General features: G+C 56.8%; 1 protein-coding gene and 1 long non-coding RNA gene across 3 annotated transcripts; one reads left to right on the forward strand and one right to left on the reverse strand.

Annotated features, from left to right (window-relative positions):
* Positions 1-5495: 5495 nt before the first annotated feature.
* ALOXE3 (arachidonate epidermal lipoxygenase 3) lies at positions 5496-25396 on the reverse strand. Its single transcript, XM_060647364.3, has 15 exons — positions 24848-25396; positions 24020-24224; positions 22727-22808; positions 22090-22209; positions 21676-21801; positions 18813-18916; positions 18086-18258; positions 17213-17356; positions 16922-17125; positions 16742-16828; positions 15943-16112; positions 15268-15389; positions 11383-11483; positions 10672-10842; positions 5496-6467 (listed from the first exon to the last, which is right to left on the reverse strand). The coding sequence occupies exons 1-15, from the start codon at positions 24992-24994 to the stop codon at positions 6288-6290; spliced, it is 2136 nt and encodes a 711-aa protein (XP_060503347.3). The 5' UTR covers positions 24995-25396; the 3' UTR covers positions 5496-6287.
* On the forward strand, positions 16182-21296 carry LOC132688355 (uncharacterized). 2 transcript variants are annotated; one of them, XR_009614506.3, is made up of 4 exons: positions 16182-16303; positions 19168-19301; positions 19428-20009; positions 20125-21296. It is a non-coding gene; the product is annotated as an uncharacterized LOC132688355 (long non-coding RNA). The 2 variants fall into 2 exon arrangements; XR_009614507.3 differs by having other exon boundaries at positions 19673-20009.
* Positions 25397-25788: the final 392 nt, after the last annotated feature.

Raw genomic sequence — 25788 nt, forward strand, 5'->3', positions numbered from 1 at the left:
GGAAGCACCATCTCGGATGCCCTCTGGGGAGTCACCCTTCCTCACTGTTGAGGGAAGTTCCCACAGCGCCCCGGGGCCAAGTTAGGGCCACAGCGGGCTGGGATTCTGAGATGGAGAGAAGATTCCAGTAGGTTCTGGATTGGGTGAGGGTGCGATTCAGGCTGAGCTTAGAGACAGGGATGTGGTTGGGGTTAGGGAGTGAAATGACCTTCTTAAGACCCAAATGCGCTCAAGTCACCCGCACCCCGTCCCACCCCAACTCAAGCCTGGCAGTGGCTCCCTCTGACCTTCCGGGTAATGACGGGTAATGACGTAGCTCCCACCGCCTGTCTTATAGACTTCATTCCCCCAAGTTCCCCTGTGCTCTCTTCTGCCTGGACAACGTGCCTCCGGGCGCCACCAACAGATGCTAACGGAGCCCCTACTGTGTGCCCAGAGGCACTAAGTCAGGCCCTAGGCGCGTTCTGTAAACAAAGCAAATTGCTGCCCTTCCCCCCGGAGCTTGCGGAGGAAACAGATAATACTGTGTACGGATGAAGCAAATGCAATATTATGTTCAATGGTGATAAGCGTTGAAGAGAAAAAACAAAGCAGGGAAGGAAATCGTAAAGTATGAGGGAGCAGGGGCGCCTGGGTGGCTCAGTCGGTCAAGCGACCGACTTCGGCTCAGGTCACGATCTCACGGTTTGTGGGTTCAGGCCCCGCGTCGGGCTCTGTGCTGACAGCTCAGAGCCTGGAGCCTGCTTCGGATTCTGTGTCTCCCTCTTGCTCTCTGCCTCTCCCCTGCTCGCCCGCTCTCTCTCTCTCAAAAATAATAAAATAAACATTTAAAAAATTAAAAAATACATATATTTTAAAAAACGGATAAGAAGCAAACTTTAGATACAGAGGGGCCAGGGAGGCACTCTTTGACAAGGGGACTTTTGAGTAAAGACATGAAGGGAGTGAGGCCAATCCCCCTTCCAACCACAGGGCCTTTGCACATGCCGTCCCACTCTACATCTTGGAGCTGATTAAGTTTCCTCTCCCTTCTGATCTTAACTTGGTAATTGCTTCATCGGGGAAGGCTAAAGTGAACTATTTATGGCTCTCACCGCATTGCAGCTAACATCTTTGACTAGGCTGTTGTGTGGATGAGCTTTCTCCCCATCTCCTGGCACCTGGGAGACTCTTGAAACATGATTCTTTTTTTTTCTAATTTTTTAATGTTTATTTATTTATTTTTGAGAGAGACAGAGAGAGGGAGAGAGCAGGGGAGGGGCAGAGAGAGGAGGAGAATCCCAAGCAGGCTCCATGCTGTCAACACAGAGCCTGCTGTGGGGCTCAAACTCAACAAACCATGAGATCATGACCTGAGCTGAAACCGGGAGTCAGATGCTTAACCCGCGGAGCCACCCAGGTGCCCCGAAACATGATTCTTAATGGTTGGATGGGCTGGTGGTGAGGACAAGGTCAGGGCTGGGAAGTGCATCAGTGGTGGGACTGGAATCAGGGGTAGGACTCAGAGAGGAAAGCTGGACTGGGTTTAGCGTGAGGCCTGAGGCGGGGAGGGGGGGGTTGGCGTGGTGATGGCGGGGACAGGAATGGGGTACGGGGATGGGGGCAGGACTGGGAGAAGGCTGAGGGTAGTCATGCCTGTGCTGGGTGACTGGCAGGGCTGTCTCATCAGCCTGGGCACAGTGCTGTCCTGGGGCCAAGGACAGGAGCTGTCAGGCAGGTCAGGCCTGCCCTCCTGGGCTCTGCTCAGCCACCCAGATGACTCTTGGGGGATGCTAGGAGACTGATGGTGCAAATTTGCATCTCCAGATGCAAATTCCACGCGAGCTCTCCCAGCCCCCTACTTTGAAGCCACGCCCCTTTCCTCGAGACTGTGCCCCAGGGGGCTGCTTATCTGGGTGAGGAGCAGGGCGGGGGCGGCATGGGAATCGAGACTCAGGGGTTTCCGGAGCGGCCCTTCCAGGCCCCTCTGGGACAGAGTCCAGGGCAGTAGGGGTGAGAGGCCCCGCCTTGACCTTCTATTCCAGTGGTAAAGACAGAGGAGGGGCGGGGCCGGGAGCTGACCCTGGGTGTCACCACAAACGGTGGGGATCTGCCTCCATCCGCGAAAGCTGCCTCCTCAAATCGGAACCCATCCTCCACAGATCTCCTCCCCCCCGGGCCGATCCCTTCCCCCCCCCCCCCAAAACGCTGGAGCGGGGGCTCTGGGTTTGATCAGGGCAAGAGTCTCGAGTGGGAATTAGATCCCCGGGGGAAAACAGACGGAGACGAGGGTGGTGGGGATGGGAGCGTGGCCGCGGACACGGATGGGACAGGCACGAGAATGTGGCTGGGCCAAAACGTGGCACCGAGTAGATGCTCACAGGGCTGAAGAACTGGTTCTCCTGGGCCAGGGGTGGACCAGAGAGCAGGGGAGGCACCTGGGAAGGATGCGAGCTCACTGGCTTGGCTCACTCACAATGGCCACCCACACAGGAAGCTGAGTCCCTTGCTGCTGGGGGGCCCTCCACTGCTTGCCCCACCCCAGCCCTGCAAGGCAGGGAGCAAACCCTGGGGCCCCACCCCTCCCAGGACACAGAAGAAAAAAAAGGCAAATGGGGCCACTCTCATGCTTAAAACTCACCAGAGCATAAAACGGTATTGCTCTTAGGTCAAATCCAAGAGTTTACTCTGGACTTGGGGACGGGGCGTGACCATCTGGTGCCCACCCCCGGGTCACCTTATCGCAGCCACTTTGACTTTCTCTCCGGTCCTCAAACACATGCCCCGAAGGGGTCTGGCGCCTGCCCATCCTGGTCTGTAACACCTTCTCCCCCAGACCCATCCTCCCCCACCATGTCGCCCCCCCAGGTTGGGCTAACACACCACAGCGGGCCGGGGCGGGGCGGGGCGGGGAGTCATCTCCATCTCCGCCCCGCCCCCTGAAACCCTCTGGAAGGATTGTATGCTGCTTCCTGGAGATCCCGAACAGTGTCTAGGGACACAGGAGCCGTGAGGCAAGCAGATCCTGGAATGTCAACCCTGGAAGGGACTTTCCAGGTCTTCTTGTCCCTCCCATTTATCTGAGACATTTGGGCCACTGAGGTTGAGGCACTGGCTCAAGGCCAACTGGGAAGAGAGGCTGGTGTGCGTCCCACAACACCAGTCTCCTTCCAGACCAAAATAGGGGTTCAGCATGCAGGCTGGAGAAGCCCCCTATCTGATAGGCTCCAGCCTCTCTCCCGCAGCCTGTCCCCCAAGGTTCCCAGAGCCTGAGCAGAATCCTATGTGCCGCCGGGTTTGTCTCCCCAATAAATTTTCCTCCAAGCTGGCTTTCTGGGAAACCAGATTCCAGTGATCCGCCTCTGTCCCTCCCTCTCCGGCTTGGGGGCATTTTTAGCACGGCATGCCTTCCAATGCTAACTCGGTGCCCGCCAAGGATTGTCTGGCTTTCTGGAGGGACAGGCTGCCTGAGTGTTTTTTTTTTTTAAGTTTATTTATTTATTTTAAGAGAAACAGAGGCAGCGTGAGCAGGGGAGGGGCAGAGAGAGAGAGGTGGGGGGGTGGAGAGAGAGCCCCACCGCTCTGTCAGCGCACAGCCCGCGGTGGGGCTCGAACTCACAAACCGTGAGATCATGACCGGAGCCGAAAGCAAGAGCCTGCGTGTGTTCTCACACCATGGCAGACTTCCTGTGGTCCGAAGTCAAAGCCCAGGTTTAAGGGGCCTGACCGTCCAGCCTCTGCCACAGTCCCGGCCACAAAGGGCTGCCTCGGGGTAGTTCTTAGTCCTCTGACCTCGTTCGAAGGTGAACAAAGTCTGGGGATTTGGGCTAAATTCTTTGGTTGGAACCCGCCAGCGAGATATCCGCGAACACACCTCCTCATGCACGATGGCACACGGGGACCCTCTTCTCTGAGGATCACGGGCACAGGAAGGGAAAACCCGACCCCCTTCCTGCCCCCAACCCTCGTCCCCTCTCACCCACCCCATTCACGAAGGGAGAAGGAGTTTGGTTGAACAGGGAGAAGATTCCTCGGGCCTGACAAGGAAAAGGACGGGCAGTGTTTTTCTCTGGGTCTGTGGGACAGCGGCTGCTCTAGAATTTCCACGCAGCGGAGGAATGAGGCTGGGAGAAGAGGCTGGTGTGCTTTCCTCCCCCGGGGGCCCCGGGATGGCAGTTCAGGAGACGCATTCGGTCCTGAGCTTCTCATGGAGCTGCGTCTGTACAGCAAGCTCTTTCTGGCAGCCAAGGCCAAGGCGGCAAGAGGATCCCCACTCGGCGGGGGAACGCACACGGGCGTGGGGCCTGGGAGACTCAGCGGCCTAGCAAAGCCCTCGCCCAGGCGACTCTCCCGATGGGTCCCCAGTTACCGTGACAGTAAAGCCGTGGGATTGATTCCCCTACCACCGGCACTATAGGGTTGGAGGAACAGTTACCCTGTCCGAAGGCACTGGGACTCTGGCCACAGAGAGGCTGTGACCAGGGTTTGGTCAGACACAGAATTTGCCTCTAGAGGCAGAGGGGGTAAGGGGGCTGGATCTGAAGTCAAGGGACACGGGATACAGGGAAGGCGTCGGGGGCCGTGGAGAGAGAAGATATGGATGACTGACCTGAGGGAGATCCCTAAGTTTTTTAAGTTTATTTATTTACTTTGAGAGAGAGAGAGAGAGAGAGTGAGCAGGGGAGGGACAGAGAGACAGGGAGAGACAGAGAATCCCAAGCAGGCTCCAGGCTCCGAGCTGTCAGCACAGGGCCCGACGCGGGGCTCGAACCCACGAACGGGGAGATCATGCCCCGAACCGAAACCAAGAGTCGGACGCTTAACTGCGCCCCAACACAGATCTAATTTTAGGAGCTTCAGGGCTGGACGGGAGAACATCAGCCTTCCCAGATGACCACCTATGTCGGGATGGGTTTGATTATGCTGCAGTGACAGCCAATCCCGAAATCTCCGCGGCGGGACCCAGTGCAAAGTTCTCTCTTGCTCTGCTCGGCGTCCAGCCCTGGCCCGCGGGAGGCTCCGTCCTGCTCCCGCAGAGACCGGAGCTGGCGGGATCGGCTCTAGCACAGCAGAGGCAGAGAGGCGCCAGCCTTGGAGGGGCAGGGCAAGGACTAAATGCTCCGGGCCAGAGGTGAGCCGCCTCCCTGCGGAGCTCATCGTGACCCCACCCACCCGCAGAGGGCTGGAGACCCAGTCTTCCCTGTGTCCAGACGGGTGACCGCTCCCAGGGGCACACCCAGCAGCTGGCTTCCTAGGCTTTGCAAAATACCGACTTTTTTCCTATCAGCCCTTTGAATGGAAATTCCTTCACCTCCGGATGGGTGACACTCTCTGGGAGGTGACAGCAGGAACGTGGGGCCTGGCTAGGGGCTGACTTGAGCCGGGAGGCTCCCTGTCTCCAGAACAGATGACCCAGGGACTCACCGCAGCCCCTTCCTCCTCCAACCCCCTGCTACCCCAGCCGCACGCCCGCACGCACGCACATGCATGTGCCAAAAACAACAATGAAATGGGAACCAAATCTGTTGGGTTTTATTGAATTCACTGGGCTCAAGGACAGAAAAAAAAGGAAGGAGGGTAGAATAGGATTGTGGGGTGAGGACAAGAGCTGGGGAGGGACCCCCCACACACACACACACACATATCCAGGCCAGGGAGCTAGCCCAGAGAAGACCTAGAGGTTAGGTCTAATTCTGTTTTGTTTTGTTTTTTTTTAATGTTTATTTATTTTGAGAAGGAGAGAGAGAGAGGGAGAGAGAGAATCCCAAGCAGTCTCCGTGCTGTCAGCACAGAGCCCAATGTGGGGCTTGAACTCACGAACCATATCATGACTGGAGCCAAAATCAAGAGTCTGAAGCTTAACTGATTGAACCACCCAGGCGCCCCAAGTTGGGTCTAATTCTAACCCTCCCCTTAAAGATGCTCCATCAAAGGGGACCACACAGCAGACCCAGGACACGTATCCTTTCTTGCCCAGTTTCCAGGCTTTTCCAGAGAGGGAAGTTAGATTGGTGGGCCCGAGGTCCGGAGGAGAGTGGAAACAAAGAGCCAAGGTAAGAGGGGGAGTTTGGGGAGGGGGCAGGACTGGAAAGAGAGCTCAGTGTCCCTGTGGGGTTCCTGGTGGGAGGAGGTAAGTTTTCACAGGAGAGGGAAGTAAGAGGCTGTCCCAAGTAGAGCAAAGGGTGACGGGGCTCCCCCTCGTGAAGGGCCTATTGTGCGTTTGACGTTAGCCAGCGGCTTCTGGCCCTGGACGCCCTCCTCACGTCCTCATGCTTGAGCCTTTCTTGAAGGGAGGAAAGGAGGACGGGTTAAATGGAGACGCTGTTCTCGATGACAGGAGGGTCCAGGTAGGCATAGGGCAGCACCAGGCCTTGGTTCCGCTCCCGGATCTCCTGTGAAATCTGCGCCAGGCGGTTCTGGAAGGCCGTGATGCTCCGCCGAGGGGCCTCCTCGGTGAAGTGCTGATCCGGATAGGTGCCCAGGGGCCGCTGGGAGAAAATCGGGTGGCGGTCAGGATGATGTTCAGGATGGGACGAAGAATGGACGATTTGCCAATATATACTTAAGGTGGCTTCTAAGGGCATGACCCAGCCCTGGCTACTGCGAAGCAAACCCGCAGACCACCCCTCCAGACAACCTGCTTGGAGCAGCCTCCCCCACCCCCACCCCCACCACCCCCACAACCCCTGCAACACCCAGGGAGTGTGGGACCTGGGAATGCTGGGAGCCTAAGGTTAGCGCTCCCTCTGCTGGTAACCCTCTGCCTGTCACTCGGAGACTGTTTCTGCACCTGCAAGGGGGGGATGGATTGTTCTAGAATGTCTTTTTAAAGGTCCCTTCCAGGGACGCCTGGGTGGCTCAGTCGGTGAAGCTTCCGACTTCGGCTCAGGTCATGATCTCACAGTCCGTGGATTTGAGCCCTGCGTCGGGCTCGGTGCTGGCAGCTCAGAGTGGGGAACCTGCTTCGGATTCTGCGTCTCCCTCTCTGTCTGCCCTTCCCCCACTCGCACTCTGTCTCTGTGTCTCTCAAAAATAAATACGCATTAAAATTTTTTTAAAATAACAAAATAATAAAGGCTCCTTCCAACGCCTGGTCCACTGTTCTGTGAACTAAAAGAGCACAACCACATCCTTAACACAAATCAACATAACGTGTTAACATGTCATGAAATCCACATAAGCACGCTCCGGCATCCATGGCCAAGAATACACCTGTCGCCTCCCCGATTCAATTCAAAATGCAGCTCCTGAAGACACCCCCGTTCTGAGGCACCTTGCCAGTCATTCCCACGCCATTGCCACACGCCGTCACGCTTTACAGGGTGGCCAACCACAATCGGGAAATATCGCGGTGAACTACAGTGAGCGCCAGAACTGTGGCAGCAGGGGATGGCCCCTGTCTCTGTGACCAGACCACACGGCTGGCCGGCTCACCTCCACAGTTCCCGGAGGGGGCCCGGCCGTCTAACCAGCGTGCGCCTCCCGTCCAATAGAACCTTCATACAATACAACTATTGCCAATAATCCTGATGTTTACAAATCCTCGGTCTGGTTTGACTGCCCTGACGGGGACCTCCAACCGGGCCTCCCAGGACAGTGGTCACGGCGCATTTAACTTTGTCGTGCCTGACTTTCTAAGGAGATCTCTGCTGCCTCACCATAAATGCAGTGTTTTCTGAAATATACTTTTTTTTAATATTTATTTTGAGAGAGAGAGAGAGAGATCGAGTGCAAGCAGAGGGGTGGGGCAGAGAGACAGGGAGAGAGAGAGGATCCCAAGCAGGCTCCGAGCCATCAGCGCAGAGCCTGATGCGGGGCTCAGACTCACGAACCGTGAGATCATGACCTGAGCTGACACCAAGAGTCGGACGCTTCACCGACTGAGCCACCCAGGCGCCCCTCCGAAAGACACTTTTTCTCAAAACTCAGCTTGGGAGTTTCACCTTACACTGAGTTCTTATCAGCAATGACTATTCACGCTTGTCAAAGGCTTCTTTCATATATCCAGATGATTATACGGTGTGTTTCTTTACCGATGTAATAAATCACACCGTCAGATTGCATAAGGTTGAATCGGCCTTTCATTTCTAGAATGAACTAGACTTCCTCATGGTGTATGATTTGTTTTACTATTTAGTAGTGGCCTTCACCGGCTAATGATATATTTTCAAGATGGTTGCAGCTGAGTAGAGCAAGTTTATCATTTTATTTTCTTAATTACAGTTAACGTGTTCCAAGCACTTGACATGGAGTATCGGGACGGCACAACAATCCTGTAAGACAGGCGCTCTTATCATTCCCACCTTACAGATGAAGAAATTGAGGCTTAGAGAGGCCCAATTACATACCCAGGGTCACACAGGTGGGAAGCGAGATCTGAGGCTGGAACTTTCCCCTTGAGACCCACTTCCCTTCTTCTTTTTTTTTTAATTTTTTTTAACATTTATTTATTTTTGAGACAGAGAGAGACAGACCATGAACGGGGGAGGGTCAGAGAGAGGGAGACACAGAATCAGAAACGGGCTCCAGGCTCTGAGCTGTCAGCCCAGAGCCCGACGTGGGGCTCGAACTCACGGACCGCGAGATCATGACCTGAGGTGAAGTCGGCTGAGCCACCCAGGAGCCCCCCACTTCCCTTCTTAAAGTCACCACCTCTGCCGGGCGCCGGCATCCAGCTTCCCAGCAAAAAGATTTGGGAAGCTTCCGCTTTCTTTTCTGTACCTTCAAGCAGCTTGACCGATTTAGGAATTACTTGCTCCTTGAAAGTTTACCAGAATTTCAAAGAGTCCGTTTTATGTCTTATCTATCAGATTGACATCTAAGTTCTGAAACTATAGTGGAGTCGTCCAAAAAAGCAGAACACAGAGGGGCGCTTGGGTGGCCCGGTCAGTTGAGCGTCAGACTTCGGTTCAGGTCATGATCTCACGGTTCATGGGTTCGAACCCCGCAGTGGGCTCTGTGCCGACAGCTCGGAGCCTGGAACCTGTTTCAGATTCTGTGTCTCCCTTTCTCTCTGCCCCTCCCCCACCTCTCTCTCTCTCTCAAAAATAAATAAAATAAACGTTTAAATTACCTGACACCCACCTGGTGTCGGAGGATCATGTGATGTGGGAACACCCCCCCACACACACATTTCGTGGCCAGAAGTACTGAGTGAGAGTACTGAGAACGGTAACAGAGTATTGTGTGAGTAGAACAAAAACCCCAGAGTTTTTCCTTTCTAACAACAAAAACGAATGTCTCCGAGTCCTTGGGAAATGGAACCAGGAAGGAGCAGGACCCAGGTACTCGTCCCTGGTGTCCTCAAGCTCTGATAGCACATCTGCACCAAATGGAACCAAGCACGAGAAATAAGGATATTCCCCAGAGTCAGAGGGCTTGTGAACAAGACCAGGGGGGCAGAGGCAGGGCCAGTGCCCCAATATGTGAACGAAAATGATGGTAACTGGTGATCAAAGGGCTGTTCCCCCGGCCAAGCCAGGTTCCTGCCTCCAAAGCTGCCCCTCCCAGCCATCCACACTGCCAGGAAGGTGCTCTTGCTGAAACACAAATTTAGCCATGTCACCCCTGGCTTAATGTTCTTCAGTGGCTTCCCCATCCTGCTCTGAATGAACGCTGTGCCCGCACCGAACCGTTTGCAATCGTACCAACACCCCAACGGACTGACCTTCACTTCTTTTCACTTGGTTGTGCCTTTCCTCCTGCCTGCCAGCTAACCCTACCCTTCCTTTGCCTGTCAAGCTCCTACTTGTCCTGCAGGTTTTAGCTTAGATGTCACTTCCTCCAAGAAGCCTTCCGGGGTTCGCCCACACTCGGTCAGGTTCCACAAGTCCCCATTCTCACCTCTATCACTAGACTAAGCTCATGAGGATAGGGTTTGTATCTGCCCACCAACATCTGACACATAACAAATACTCAAGAAGTACATGTTCGTGCATAAATGATTCTGACGACACTGTTGTGCCCTTGTCCGCTTCCCTGTGTGTCTCCTCAACTAGGCCACAGGATTCTTGAAGGCAGGGAAGTCTCACTCAGCTTCCTATGCCTGGTCCCCAGTGTCATGTTGACATGTGGGAGGTATCCAAAATAATGTGTGTTCAATGTTTGGATGAATGGATGAGAGGTTAATGGATGAATGGTTGATGAATGGATGGATGGATGGATGGATGGATGGATGGATGGATGGATGGATGGTTGGCTGAGTGGGTGGGTGGATGGATGGATGGATGGATGGATGGATGGATGTCTGAGTGAGTGTGTGGGTGGATGGATGGATGGATGGATGGATGAGTGAGTGGGTGGATGGATGGATGGATGGATGGATGGATGAGTGAATGGGTGGATGGATGGATGGATGGATGGATGGATGGATGGATGGATGAGTGAGTGGGTAGATGGATGGATGGATGGATGGATGGATGGATGGATGAACAGATGGGTAGATGGATTGGTAAACTGGTGAATTCAATGGACGTTATGCCCTAGCCACTAAACTGGTATTTGCTTCAATGTATGTCTTTGGGGATCAACTATCACTTCCTAAAGAAACTGAGGAACCCAAGACAGCTCAGCAGTGGATATAAATGGCAGCACTCAGTCCCCAATCCCCCCTGGAAACCATTGCCACTGCCCAGGCCCTGTAAGCCCCCCACTTCTACCCCACCCCCACTCCACCCCATCCTCCATACACACCTGGTCCTTGGGCTCCTGGCTGACCAACCAGAAGAGGAGAAGGTTGTTACAGGTGACGTTCACTTCTGGGAGGGTGTCTAGATAACTCTCCAGGGTGGCGGTCCCCTTGGTCTGGGGTGGGGGCTGCCTCATGGATGATGGGGTATTGGGCATCCAGGCCCCAAAGTCATGCTGTAGGGACCCCGCCCCAGTTGAGTCAGCTGGCCAGAGCAGGGAACCAGCTCCTTCATCATCCCAGTTCCCACAGTTGGGAAATGAGAGGATGGTGGAAAGGGAAGACAGGGAGGAGTATAGGGTAGAAAGTTCCAGAAGTGGGGTAGGAGGCTCACCCCTTGTCACTCCCCATCCAATGTTCCAGGACTGGGTGGAGTGAGTCACCAAGGAAGGAGCAGGACCCAGAGAGGAGGTAACCCCAGCAAAGGGCCTCGGGCTGGCCTGCCACCCAGAGTGACCTGATACTCCACCCGGCTGCGTCCCCACCATGATAGGTCCCCATAAGTTCTACTTCCTACACAACACCAACTGGAGTCACCACCACAACTTTGGACCCACTCCACCCGCTCACCACCAGCCTCAGCCCCGATCGTAAACCCACCCCAACCCTGACACACCCACACTCTCAACCCCAACTCTGGCCTCACGTCCACTGTTGAGCCCAACCTTGCATAGCCCCATCCCCGCCCCACCCAGGCCTGCCCCCTGCAGCCTCACCTGCCCACTGTTGACCGCGGCATGCTGGGCCGAGCAGTTGAAGATGATGGCAGTAAGGAACTTCACCAGCTCTCCCGGAGTGCACAGCCTTTGCGGGAAGCCTGGGTGCAGGAGGAAGGGGAGAGGGTGTAGAGGGAGGGCATGGGCTTCCCAGGGGCAGCTCGGGGCCAGGGCTCACCCCAAGGGGCGAGTGAGGACATGAGAGCTGAGCATTTGGCCACTGTTGTCTTCTAAGATTAGGGTTGGGCTGAGGTTAGGGATGGTCATCACCAAGGCTTGCAGTCTCTAAAGGGGGTCAGGATAGGAGCTGGGTGCTGGGATCAGACCAGAAAATGCCCAGCCAGCACAGCTCACACTGGAAGAGCCAAGTTCAAGCTGACAGTCAAGGTGGCTCTGCTCCTTGACTGCCAAGGCACTTCTATCCACGGCCCTTCCTAGCACTTAATGTTCAAATTCTCCCAAGATTTGTCCAAGCACCCAGTAAGGGATCATCCACTGTGGGGCTTAGTGACAGAAACAGATGACCAGAGTGTCACTCACTCAGAAGCTCGCAGTGATAGAAGCAGAGGTGGGGGGTGTGGGGGGCCCGGGCTTGGCTCTTTGGGGAAAGCGAAGGCAGGAAGAAAGAGGCACTGAAGCTAAGGCACTCAGGGGAGACAAGAGAAGGGGCCCCCTTGAGTTGGAAGAGTGGATGAGCTTTGAACAGAAAAAAAGATGACAGAGGAGGGCATGATGAGACCTCTTCTCCCTGTACGTCACTGCTCACTGATCTCGCGCAAATCAATGGCTTTAACCGCTTCCCACTGGCCGGTGACCTCCAAATTCACGCCTCCGGCTCCGCCTGGACCCCGAACTCGGCGTAGCCGTGGGCATAAATCGCCAGCCGCTACCTCACGCTCTGACTTGGGTGTCTACGAGGCCTCTCCAACAACATCCGCAAAACCTGACGCTTGACGCCCCTACCCCACATACTCCCCAAGCCTGGCCCTCCCCCAGGGGTCTCATTCTGGTATCTTTATTTATTCTTTTTTTAATGTTTATTTATTTTTGAAAGAGAGAGACAGAGCATGAACGGGGGAGGGGCAGAGAGAGAGGGAGACACAGAATTGGAAGCAGGCTCCAAGCCATCAGCCCAGAGCCCGACGCAGGGCTCGAACTCACGGACCACGAGATCGTGACCTGAGCTGAAGTCGGACGCTTAACCGACTGAGCCACCCTGGCGCCCCATCATTCTGGTATCTTTACACAGCTGCTCAGGCCGAAATCTGTCCACTCCTTCCTCTTTTTACCTCGGATCAGCAAATACTCCCAGAGGCCAATCTGGTCTTTTAGAACCGTAAATCTGATCATGTCGCCCCTTGCTAAAACCCGCTATGGGCCTCCCACCCCACTCACCTTACCACTGCCCTGCTTGATCTGGCCCTCGCTCCTTCTCGGGCTTTATTTCCTTCTCTCCTGTTTTCTCCCTCACCTTCTCTACTCAGCCACGCAGGCCTTCCTGATATTCTGCAAACCTGCCGTCACGCATCTGCCTCAGGGCCTTTGCACTTGCTATACCTCTGCCTGTATAGTCTTAGGCCAGTTATCCACCGAACTATCTCCCTCACCTCCCTAGTCAAACATCACCTCCTCAGAGAGATCTTCCCTGACCACCTATCTGAAACCACCCCCTTCCTCAACACGCGTTTTCATGTTTCCGGGGGCTCATAACCAACCACCGAACGTATTTATTTATTATCCGAGTCTCCCCACTAGAATGTTAAGCTCCGTGAAGGCCAGGATTTCTGTCTGTCGTGCTCACCGCCAAACCCCAGCACCTAGAACAATACTTAATATGAAGAGCCCAGTAATTATCGGTTGAGTGTAGTGAATGCCTGAGAAGGTAAGAAGGCAGGGTGGGAAGGAATGTGCCAGGCCAGGCGGTTTCTGGGCACAATTTCAGAGGATTACCAGGGCGGTGGCCCCTCAGGCCTGGCGGGCAAGCAGCAAGGGGCTGAGAAAGGTGAGGCCTGCAAAGAGACAGCTGCTATAATGCAGGGACTGGGTGGTGAGAGTAGGAATTGATGGGGACAGTAAGAATGGGACACCCAACTGGGTTTAGGGAGACAGGAAGACAGAGAGGACATGAGCCAAAGATGACTTCAAGGTTTACAGTCAGGAGAGAGAGAGGCTGGTACAGCCAAACAGGCGGAGAGGCTTGGGGGAAGGACCGGGCACCTGATGGGGGGCGTGTGGGAATTTTCTGAAGGTTCTCTTGGTGGTGGATATTCTAACCTGGAGGGCTGAGCTTAAACGGCAAGGAGGTCAGACGAGCTGTGGGAAGTGTTCTGTAGCTCCTAGTGTTTACTTGTTCCCCTTGAAATATGGAAGCAAAAGTCACACTGACCGAAGCTGATTGATCAGTGCGTCTTGCCTTAAACCAGGAATCTGGGATTAGCTCGCACTGTCGGAAGAGGTGTTTGTCAAGCTGAAGAATGCTCTGATGTATTAAGTCAGAGACAGGTTTAATAATGTAAGATAGGACAGGGGCGCCTGGGTGGCTCAGTCGGTCAGGCCTCTGACTCTTGATTTCAGCTCAGGTTAGGATCTCACGGTTTGTGAGTTTGAGCCCTGTGTTGGGCTCTGTGCTGACAGCTCAGAGCCTGGAGCCTGCTTCTGGTTCCATGTCTCCCTCTCTCTGCCTCTCCCCTGCTCGCACCCTATCTGTCTGTCTGTCTCTCTCTCTCTCTCTCTCTCAAAAATAAAATAAACATTAAAAAATTAAAAAATAATATGGGGCGCCTGGGTGGCGCAGTCGGTTAAGCGTCCGACTTCAGCCAGGTCACGATCTCGCGGTCCGTGAGTTCGAGCCCCGCGTCAGGCTCTGGGCTGATGGCCCGGAGCCTGGAGCCTGTTTCCGATTCTGTGTCTCCCTCTCTCTCTGCCCCTCCCCCGTTCATGCTCTGTCTCTCTCTGTCCCAAAAAATAAATAAAAAACGTTGAAAAAAAAAATTTAAAAAAAAAAAAAATTAAAAAATAATAATAAAGTAAGATAGGGGAGTCAACCAACAGTAATTAGATTCCCCCCATCCCAGGTCTCAAATAGGAAACAGCCCCAAATAGGAAAAACAAAACAAAAACTGTCTTTGGGGGAGGAGCATTCAGGACCAGGCCAGCCCAGCATTAACAGTGGGCTTGCAAAGCAAAGCAGGGGATGGGTCATCCTTGAAATACCCCAAAGAGACCTTGTCACCACCTTAACCCAGAAATCACTCGGCATCACTAACAGGGAGACAACCTGGCCCTACTTGCCTCCCCGTGTGACGCAATGTGGGGAACATAGCATCACTTGAGAAATATTCTGGCCCCAACATTTAACCTTTAGATGTTACTTCCCATCGACAGAACACACAGCGAGTAGAGTAGCAAGCTGAATGACCTCGCGAGGAAGCCACTGGATTAACTCGGAAGGCGACACATTCTGCAGAACAGCTAGTCCCGCGTTTTCGATCCAGCCACGGCAGATGTCCCGTGATTTAAAGTGGGGCGTCCGGGGGGGGGCTCAGGGGGTTGAGCGCCCGACTTCAACTCAGGTCATGATCTCATGGTCCGTGGGTTCGAGCCCCGTGTCGGGCTCTGTGCTGACAGCTCAGAGCCAGGAGCCTGCTTCAGATTCTGTCTCCCTCTCTCTCTGCCCCTCTCCGGCTCACGCTCTCTCTCTCTCAAAAATAAATAAACATTAAAAAAATAAAATTTGTTGTTTAAAGAGGAGGGGAAAAGCCTCAGGAAAAAAAGCATAGGGTGTACTTCAAAGGCTGGTCCATAAGTAAGAACTAAGTAACAGGTGAGGCCAGGGAGGGCACCGAGTCCTTGGGAGCTTGTGGTTGGGGGATGGAGAGGAGATACCTGAGCTTTCCCGGCCCAAGAAGGCCTGAGCAAAAATCTCGCCGACCCAGGCCTGTAGCTCCGTGTCCCGCTGCACAGATGCGTCGCTAGGATAATAGTAGCCCACGATTTCTGAGACGAAGCTGCAGAAAAGACATGCAAATGCCACGGGCATGACCTTGGGCTCAAGGCTGGCCAGAAATCCAAGGCCCAGTGCCCTGAGGCTGGGGAGAGCCAGACAGCCAGCATCCACTGGGAGCCTACCAGGGTCCAGCGGGGACCCCCAGATCCAGATGGAACCCAAGGGCCCAAGTCTGGGCACTCCCGAGTCATGGGTACTCGGGGCCTCCTTTCCACACAGGCGTCTGGGGGGACAGTGCACTGACGAGAGAGCCTGGGGTCCCAGCCTACACTTCGCCTGCCCTGATTCCTCTGGACACCCTGCCCTTTCCTTTCTCCCCCGCATTCATACACAGCCCAGGCTCTCCCCAGGCCACAGCTACCTGTCGTTTCACTGAGGACCCCAACCCCAACTCTCACCCTTGGGGTGCTCCGTGCTGGGGCCTGAAACACAGCCACCACCTCCAGCCCCAAGCGCCCCAGCCCGCATGAGTACAGGCGTCCCCCCCTGTCCCTGAGCCAGGAGGCCCTGGTGAGGCCAGACTGGCTGCAAGGTCCCAGGCCTGCACCCCGCACCTCTGAATGGCCGCCCAGATCTTCAGGCCGTCGTCTCGGTAATGGTAGTTGGGGATGGTCAGGACGCCGCGGGCCCGCAGGCTGTCCGGAAGGCAGAAATCGGTGTAGGTGAAGTGGGCCAGACCTGTGCTTATGAGGTAGAGGAGGCCTTGCCTCCCGCCGGACGTCACCTGACAACACAAGACAGCTGGGCTTGGGGACGGCCCAGACCCCACCCCAGTGCCTGGGGGCAAGAGGAGGCTAGTGACTCAGCAGGGGGGGATTATTCAGTTAACCAAGGAGTCCTAGATCGCGGATCAAACCCCCATCGAGGGGCCTGACGCGGGCTGCGGAGGTGGCGGGCCTCCTACGTGCGTGGGAGGTAATCCTTAGGTATTTGGTAACTAACGCCGGGGAGGCGGGGACGAGAGGGCCAGCTCGGCGCAGGGTCAGCGGAGGATGTGGTCAAAGGGGAGCCGGCCACCCCCACCTCCAGAAACTAAGAAGCCAGGGGCCTGCAGGTGCGGAGCCCGTGGGTGGGACAGAGGGGGCGGGGACAGGGTTTGCGGGCGGGGCAAATAGGGGCCGGGGCGTGGCTTGTGGGAAGGATCTGGCAGGGACCGTGGAATGGGATTGGAGGCCGTAGAGGCTTATGGGCGGGGCAAGTAGGGAACCAATGGGGGGAGGCGGGCGGGGCTTGTGGGAAGGGTCTGGCAGGGACCGTGGAATGGGATTGCAGGCCGTAGAGGCTTGGGGGCGGGGCAAAGCGCCCCCGGGGCGGGGCTTCAGGGACGGGGCGGAAGGGGGCCGGTGGGCTCACGTGGTCCACCAGGCCGTCGGGGTTGAGCAGCGTGGCTCGAGCGATGGTGTTCACCTGCAGCGTGTAGCGAGTGTGGGGAAGCAGGAGCTGCGAGCGGGATGAGGGCGCAGGAGCCGAAGGTCAGGGGAGCCGGCCGAGCTGGCCCGCCCCCTCTAGCCCGGCCCGGGGGGTCTCACCGACCTTGTAGACAGGATGGCACAGCGGCAGTTGGCGCAGTGTGGCCATGGAGAAGGCCTCGCACAGCAAATGCGTGCACAAAAAGTGCGTGTTGTGCTCGTGCACCAGGAACTCCGAGTTGCGCACCCACGTCTTGGCCAGCAGCCAGTCCCAGTAGGAGTCAGTGGGCAGAAAGATGGGGCTTTGGGGCCCGGGGTTTTGGCTGAGCTGCGTCCAAGAATAATAAGGGGGTTGAGGCTCGAGGCTGCCGGCGTGCCGCCTGAGCCCGCCCCTGAAGCCCGCCCCAGGTCTCACCTGGATGGCCAAGGGCACCAGCGCCCCCTGCGGGTTGAGCCACAGCAGGCAGAGCGGGGCGGCCACGTACTGCTGGCGGCCGTTGAGGCAGTGGACGGGGGCCTCCTCCAGGATCCAGTAGTCCGCTAGGAAGACATTCCCCCTCTGGGGAAGGCGCACAGAGGCTCACAAATGGCCCCCGACCCGCGCTCCACTGCCTTCTCTGTTCTCCGCCCACTCCCACCCCGATTCGGGCCTCAGTAATACTTGGCGCTTGCGCTCATGGCCAGAGTTAGATACCCAACCCTTCCCAGCATGTCCGGAATGAGGTCCGGCTGAGTCCCGCGTTGCACAACCTCCCACCTGTGTAAGCTGGCATCCTCTCCCCACGCCCCTGCCTGGTCCTTCCTGCTCTCTCCACTCAGTGACCCTGTCAGTGTATCCAACAACAGCAAGATAAACACACACAGAATTGACTGCGACGTTTCCAGCCTCCTGGAGGATGCCCGAGGGCTCGGCTGCTGCAGAGAGACTGGCCCATCGTTTTCTCCCAGACCCTCAGAGCTCCTACTGCCCCGTGATTGCTACTCCTGTGTCTCCTTGCGCTGCCTTCCCCCTGTCTTAACACAGCTTTCTTTGGGCCTCAGTTCTGGGGACCTTGGAAGCCCCAGAACACGGGCAGGGCCTTCTCCTCCAGGCTGTCCTGCTCGCTCTTCACCGGGCCCCATCTCAGGCTTCCAGGCATGGCTGAGCGCCTTCTGGCCCCCACCTCCGTTCGCACCAATTCAAAGCCGGGGCTGCCCAGCGGATGAGGCCTGCAGACTGGAGGTGGCCCCGGCCTTCCGGCCCTTACGGTCCACGCCCATCCTGTATCCATGATGACAAATCACCCACCTCTAGTTCTGTCTGCAGGCAGGTGTCCGGACCCAGCGAGGGGGCCACCATGTCATTGGTGACAGGCAGCTTGCTGGGCAGGCTGGAGAGGCAGTGGAGCATGACGGGATTGACACCATTCAAATACTGGTACCCAAAGAACGGGTCCTCGCACCAGTGCTTGGTGACATACTCTAGGGGGCAAGAGAGGGGACCACTGGGTCTGGAAGCCACATCCCTAGATCCTCCCCGTGCCCAGTCCTTGGCTCCCTTGGTTTAGGCTCCCCTCCCAGCAGCCCCGCGAGGCAGGTGAAATTAATCAATTTCACGCAGGACCCTGAGAGTCAAAGAGACGGAGTGACTTGGCCCAGCCGAGTGGCGGTGCAGGGATCCGAATCCCAGCCTGGCCCCAGTGACAGAACTCGCGATGGTCGCAGTAGGGGAAGAGAGGCCAGTGCCCCTGGTCAGGATTAGGACTCCCTAAATGACCCTTGACCCTCTCCCAGGCAGGTGGAGTGTCTCTCTGTCCTCACTCCCCTATTCCTGTCCCCTCCCAGGGAAAGGGGAGACGGCATGAGCTCCTAAGGGGCCTCTGGGATGGTTGCCACTCACGAAACCAGGAGCCCCACGCATTGGGACCCCACAGTCTCCCTGGGACGGCTGGAGGAGGGCCCCTTCCCAGAATGGGGCTGAGGGTTCTGAGCACGGGGTAGGGGCGGGGGACAGACATCTGCCCGGCTCTGCACACCTGAAGTGACGGTCTTGTGACACCAGAAGATATTCCGGATGTCATCCAGCTTCTTCCAGGAGCCCTTGCGGTCCAGCAGTCCTCGAAGCTTCATGCCCAAGGACCTGAGGCGGGGGGAGGAGAAGCGAGGTGGGGCCTGGGGCTGCCAGGGACACTGTGCCCCCAGCCTAGAGTCCTGGAGGGACCAGACAAGGTCAATTCCCGGAGCAGAGGTGCCTAACAGTGTGAGCGCGAGAGAAGTCTAGTGGCCAGTTGGGGCTTCGTAGGGGTGACTCTACATGGATACGCATAGGGGTGCACGGGGCTACGTGTTGCAGACGAGTTGTCTTCATTGGCGTTTTGGCTTTTCTCCAAGTTTCCATCTTGTCACAGACCTTCACTGACCCCTGACTGCCTACAGGACAAAGCCCCAGCTGCTGGGGCTGGCTGGGAAGCCTGCCACCAGCCGGTCCCTCCCCACCACGGCCTTCTCGCGAAACTTAACCGGAGGTATGCTTTCTACACCAGACTGGTAAACGAGGGGTTGGCAGCCTGGGGGGCCGTGCGCTTTTCACTTTGTGGGCGCCCGCACTGCTTGAATTTTTTTACAGCAAGCATGTGTTATTTTATAATCAGGGAAAAAATGCTTGGGGCGCCTGGGTGGTTCCGTCAGTGGACATATCGGTTCATTTTAATCACTCCCTGACGGAGTCAAGGCCAACGGGAGGGAATGCGACACCCTACAGGTGGGTTTGCCGTGCGCGGTGGGGAAGGCGGCTGTGTGAGTCTGCTCAGATGCCGTGAAGGATGCGGGCAAAGGCGCATCTGTGACGTCCCCAGGGACAACTCCCTGAGTATCTGCTGAGCTGCCCGCCCCTCAGGCCACAGCATTTGCTGAGCACCTGCCCAGGAAGGCCCGGAAGAGGGGAGGAAGCAGGCGAGAGCTCGGTGTTAAAGCAGAGAGTGAGGAGGCAATGAAGGAGAAAGAAAAGGTCTTCCTTTTCCGAGGGCCTGGCGCACCCCTCTTCCAGAGCGTCCTGCCACGGCCCCGCACTGGAGCCCGGACACAGCCCCTCGTCTCCATGAATCCCCCACGGCTGTCAAACACCAGCTCCCTCCGCCCACGGCCGTCTCTGAGTCCCACGCAGCCTGTCCTAGATCTCCGGGGCCTTCCCTCGCCTCGTCTAGACCCACACGTCCATCCGGGGACCAGCTCAGGTGACTCTCGTCCAGCAACCCTGCCACATCCTTGCCCTGAGGCCTGAGCCACCTGCAGCTGTCTCCAGACTTTCCCGAGCTCACTCTCACCTCACCTCTGCTCCCCTCCCACTAGTCCTGCTCCCAGAGAATCGGTCAGCATAGGAGCCCCGAGGGTGAGGATCCAGCCTCTTGCCCTGGACTCCTCTGGACCTTCTACCGCACAGATGTCCAGCCGAACCTGTCCGTCCTCCCTCCAGGGCAGCCTGGCTTTGCCCAGAACCCCCCCCCCCCAACTCCCTGCTCAGCTCTACTCTCCGTGGCCCAAAGCCGGCTTCAGTCCCACTCGCCTTCTCGGGAGGCACCTGCCAGCCCCTACTCAGCCCTGCCGCCTCTGGCCCGGAGTGTCCACTCTACCCCCTCCACCACATCGCACTCAGAGCCTCAAGCTGACTTGAGCTGCCAGTGGCCCCTCCGATCCCTAATGAACTGTGCCACATGTCCCCCGGGGGACACTGAGCCCCTCGTGGCCGTAGAGCACATCCTAATACTACTACTCGGTCACATCCACCGAGACTGTTTCGTACCGGGTGTTCTCCTGCTTACTCTCCCCCCAACCTGTGAGGCAGGTATGCGTATTCCTGTCATCTGACAGATGAGGAAAGCGTTAAGAGGCTAAGTGAAGATCAACGTTACACAGCTAGAAAGTGTTGGTTCCGGGGTCTGAACGTGACATGGTCTGACTTCACTTCCTTGAAACTTCAGGGCCTGGCCTCCCTGCCCCACTCAACATGGTCCCACCAACAGGGCCTGGGACTGAGCTCTGCACTGAGGAGGTGCTCGGTTAATTTCCTAGATTTGAGGAATGGAGAAAGGGGTGATGACAAAGGAAAAACAGGAAGTGATGGGGAGAAAGAGAATGGGGGGGAACATGGGGACAGAGAGGGGGACTTGGGAACAGAGAGGGGACATGGGGACAGAGAGGAGGAGATGGGGACAGAGAGGGGGACATGGGAACAGAGAGGGGACATGAGGACAGAGAGGGGGATATAGGGACAGAGAGGGGACATGGGGACAGAAAGGGGGAGATGGGGACAGAGAGGGAGACATGGGAACAGAGAGGGGACATGGGGACAGAGAAGAGGAGACGGGACAGAGAGTGGGACATGGGGACAGAAAGGGGGGAGATGGGGACAGAGAGGGGGACATGGGGACAGAGAGGGGGCATGGGCACAGAAAGGGGACATGGGGACAGAGAGGGAACATGGGGACAGAGAGGGGACATGAGGACAGAGACAGGGATGGGGGGACATGGTGACAAAGAGGGGGACACGAGGACAGAGAGGGGGACATGGGGCAGAGAGGGGGACATGGGGCAGAGAGGGGGGAGATGGGAAAGAGACAGGGACACAGGGACAGGGAGGGGAGCATGGGGACAGAGGGAGGAGATGAGGATAGAAAGGGGGACACAGGGACAGAGAGGGGACATAGGGACACAGATAGGGACACAGGGACAGAGAGAGGGACATGGGGACAGAGGGTAGAATGAGGACAGAGAGGGGGAGATGAGGATAGGGAGGAGACATGGGGACAGAGATGTGCAGAGGGGGACATGGACAGGAGGACACGGGAAGAGCGGAGGCAGAAGGCAGACTGAGCAGGAGTGCAGGGAGGGCAGTGGCCTCACGCAGGGATTGCGTTGAAGAGCAGGGAGACCGTCTTGGTGGCCGAGTAGCGAATATTGGGGTCCATGTGCAGCAGGGACGGGAAGTCGATTTTCATGGGGAAGCCAGGCAGGTACTGATTCCCGCTGCTGTGGGGGGGGGGGGGGCAGAAAGACAGACACCAGTCAGACGGACCTGCAGCCCACTCCCCTTAATTCCCTCCCTCTGTCCTTGCCTTGCTCTGGACCCCTGCCCAGCCCCCTCCACTCTGGCCTGAAGCCACCTCCCCGCCAGACCCTTGGGGTCACCTCTGCCCCTTCTGTCCTGACTCCTGGATTAAACCCTAGTTGTCTTCTCTCCTGGCTGCCCGGGCCCCATCGTCCCAACTTTCAGGTCATGCCCTCCACCTTCCTCCCAAGCCTGGGCTCCCCTGTCACCTGTCCCCTTGGTCTGTGCAAGGTGCCGTCTTGGTCAGGGCAAATTTCTTGTCTGTTTCCATCTCCTCGAAGTTGCTGACGTCTATGATGCCAGGGAAGCCAGGGGCATAGACCTTCCAGCTTCCAAGGGAAAGAAAGAGGTCAGAGGTCCGACTGAGAATAAACATAACCTTCTTTAGATTTTAAAGACGTGACTTTAAATTACAACTCCCAGAAACCACCCACTTTCTGGGTAGGTGACAAAGAATTGGAATTTGCTCCCTGAAGTCACTGGGCTGCGGGTCAGAGAGGCATTTGGGGACAACATGAATGTCCAGACTGCTTTGGAGCTGGGTTTGCGTTCAGATGGAGATCGTGGCCGCTTTGGGGTGGGGGAGAAGCGGGGCAGGAGGCTGAAGCTGGGTTGAGACCGGTCAATACCAGGGTCGTGTCTGACATCTGGGTGACATCCAGGGTATCTGTGGGTTGAGTGTGGATTCGCTGAGAATTGTTGGTACTGGTGTGAGTCAACCTCAGACTGATGTGAGGTTCAGATGAAGGTCCTGATTGGATCTGAGGTCAGAGTGAGTAGTAGTCTGATTAAGGCTGAGAGGGGACGGTAAAGATGGGGGAAAGAAGTCGAATTAGGCAGGCTCACCGGTAGCATTCCTGTCGACTCTGGAGTTCCCGTCTCCTGTGATCCAGAAGGAGGGGCAGGGAGTCCTGACAAATAGTTGTGGCTGTGGGGGATGAAAATCATTCGTCCTGTGAGCCTCTTTTCAAACAACACCTCCTCCAGCGAAGCTTGCCTGAACCCCCTAACCCTTGAACCCAATCCCTCTCAGCAACATGGATACCCCGCGTTCTTGTGTGTTCATCAGCAGAAGGGACTCAGGACAACCTCACCCCGAAATTGTAACAATCAACCTAACCGTCTGTATGTTTATCGCTTTCCCAAGAGTCTTTGGGGCCAGAAATTACCTTGTAGTCGTGTTTTGTGTTCCCAGCATCTGGCGTGTGCCCCCACGCCGTGCATGTAACATGCACTTGACAAATGACTGATAAACGGGTATATTTGGGGAAGCGATGGGCAGATGGATGTATTATGATGACAGATGGGCATTTAGACGTCTATGAAGAACCCACTAGGGGGCGGAGGGGGGTAAGTAAAGACCGCTCACTTTATCTTGACCTGGAACATCACCTCTCATCTCTAACAGTCACGTTAACACCCGGACCAGCCCTGGTCTTGCCTCTCAGTGATCTCAGACAGCTCAGGAGATCTGGGGGTCCAGAACCTGAAGGAGCTCGAGCTGGGCATCCTTGGAAGCCCTCCCCCCCCCCCACAAAGGCAAGAAAGAATCCTAACAGCACCCACAGGGACTTTGTCCATGCCAGAAAAGCCAATAGTAGTTGCCAGGGCCTTTCCAGATCATTATTCAGGCCTTCCACACCTGTTGACTCAGCTGAATGACTGTGGTCTGACCCCACGGTGGGCGCCAGAGGGATTCACTCTGGGGAAGCACAGACTCTGTGTGTGTGTGTGTGTGTGTGTGTGTGTGTGTGTGTGTGTGTGTCTAGGAGAAGTAGGAGTGTGGAGACTGTGTGTGAATATTGCCCAGAAATTCAGGGTTCTAAAGGCTCACTTTTTTCAGAAAGCATTTACTGGGGAGTTCTGAGTTCTAGGTACCCTAACCCCACCCCTGTTCCCTACGGCCTGGGCTTTGTGGAACCCCACCCGTAATTCCATTTTTTTTTTTAATGTTTATTTATTTTGGAGAGAGAGACAGAGCAGGATCAGGGGAGGGACAGAGAGAGAGGCAGACACAGAATCCGACGCAGAGCCCGACGTGGGGCTTGAACCCACAAACCGTGGGGTCTGAGCTACCCAGGCGCCCCATGCCCACCCCTAATCCCAACAGACGGCGGCCAGCCCCTGCCTCTGGCCCACCTGTTCCTGGTCGCAGCTCTACGGTGCAATAGCCCTCAATCCACTGATAGCAGGGGAACTGGGTGCAGGTGCCATCGGGGGCCTTGACGCAAATAAAGCTGCAGTACCAAGAATCCTTGGGGAAGAAGGCATAGCGTTCCTTGTACAGACGCAGCAGCAAGAGCTCCCCCAGCTCGGCTGGGCAGCGCACTTTGTATTTCTGCACCTGCGGGGGGGTGGGGGGGACGAAAAAGCAAGCAGGTGAGAGGCCAGGAACCTTGGGGGGGGGCATCCTTCCACCTTCCAAGGGGCATCTACGCCCCCACCTGTCCTGGCATATAATTAAGCCACGCAGTGCCTTTGTACGAGTTGGGAAAAGGCACCCCCTTCGTCCAAGCAGTGGCAGCCACAGAGACACCGGGTGCGAGCAGAGAGGGTTCTGGATTTCACCAGCCTCCTTGGCTCCCACACCCTCGTGTAGGCCACCAGCAAAAATCCTGGGGTCCTGGTGGAGGCAGGCAGATCCCCTCCGGAGAAGAGGAAACCCGGACTCAGAGAGGGCAAGCCACTTGCCCAAAGCCCACCTTCAATTATGGGAGGAGCCAGGGAGCAGGTGAAATTCTCCTGACCCTCCCCCCAGCCCAGGGCCCCTTCTTCACAGCCCGGCCTGAGTAGGGTTTATCACACCCCAGGAAAAGACAGGATGGTGAGGAGGTCAGAGTCGGAGTCCCGAGTCCCCCCCAAGGCTGGACGAATGACCTGGGGGAATGACCCCTCCCCTCCTTCAGGGTCCCCTGCTGGCCGCGACCCTCAGAGGTCGCCCCTCCCTCCCCTCCCCTCTGTACTCACCGATCCAGTGGCGAAGTCCCTGCCCAAGCGATCCAGCCGCTGCTTGGGGCTCTCCCCGCAAGTGCCCAGCAGGGTGACAGAGATGTTGTCCAGGGTCCCCGCCATCAGGTAGGGACCGGTGGTCACACACACGCTGTACACGGCCATGGTGGGAGGGAGGGAGGGAGGGATGTCCCCGGCAACGATGACTCCGGCAAGCAGCGCCTCGGAGGAGGGGAGCGGCGGGCGGGGCTGAGCTGAGCTGTTGCGCTGCAGGGCCGCGGAGTCTGGGGGCAGGGGCAGGTGCACCCGGAAGGAAAGGCCCAGGGTTCTCTCCGTGGGGTGCTCTCGGGCTCGCTCTCCTCCCCGGAGCTCCCGGTCTCCGTCCTTGCTCACCGCGGGCTCTCTCTCCTCCCCTTATACTTGTTTGCTGACCTCTGGCACAGCCGGTCTCTCTGGCTGGCAGGACCGGGCTCACCCAGATGGATATCAAGAGCCAGAGTCCCACTGGGAAGGGAGGGACCAGACGCCAACAGGGAGACGAGGAGCAGGTGACACCTGTGTGGTTGGGACACTGTCCCGCCGGCCCGCCCACTCCCCAACTTGCCCCGAGACCCTCTCCTCCTCTCTCAGCCGGGACTGGGCCCAGGGCAGCCGCATTGCCTACTTGTGAATCATCCACGTGAATCACTGTGCACAGATGAGCCGTACCCGGCATCAACCACACATGACTGTCGACTCACGCAGGTGAGTCGCCCCGAGTGCCCACCGCACCGGAGTCAGCCGAGCACAACTTTCCTGTCGCTTCCCCTGCGCGCCGCGGTCCCTACGCCCGGCCCTCTGGGTCCCCGGTTCGCCGCACGTCCGATCTCGGTCCCTCCCTTGGAATGGGGCGGATCGGGGGGCCAAAGCGGACTCCGGGCTCACGGCGTCGGGAGGTCCCCTGTGGCATCCGTTCCGCT

The sequence above is a fragment of the Panthera onca genome, chromosome E1 (genome assembly GCF_046562875.1).
Source record: "Panthera onca isolate mPanOnc1 chromosome E1, mPanOnc1 haplotype 2, whole genome shotgun sequence".
NCBI classification, from domain to species: Eukaryota; Metazoa; Chordata; class Mammalia; order Carnivora; family Felidae; genus Panthera; species Panthera onca.

Bases quoted from the DNA above. Each gene is read 5' to 3' on its own strand.
- ALOXE3 (XM_060647364.3), bottom strand. From the start codon at position 24,994: ATGGCCGTGTACAGCGTGTGTGTGACCACCGGTCCCTACCTGATGGCG. The intron at 24,225-24,847 runs GTGAGTACAGAG...ACCCCCCCGCAG, and splicing joins GGGACTTCGCCACTGGATCG to GTGCAGAAATACAAAGTGCG. The intron at 17,357-18,085 runs GTGGGTGATTTG...CGCCTTCCCCAG, and splicing joins GCCTGCAGACAGAACTAGAG to AGGGGGAATGTCTTCCTAGC.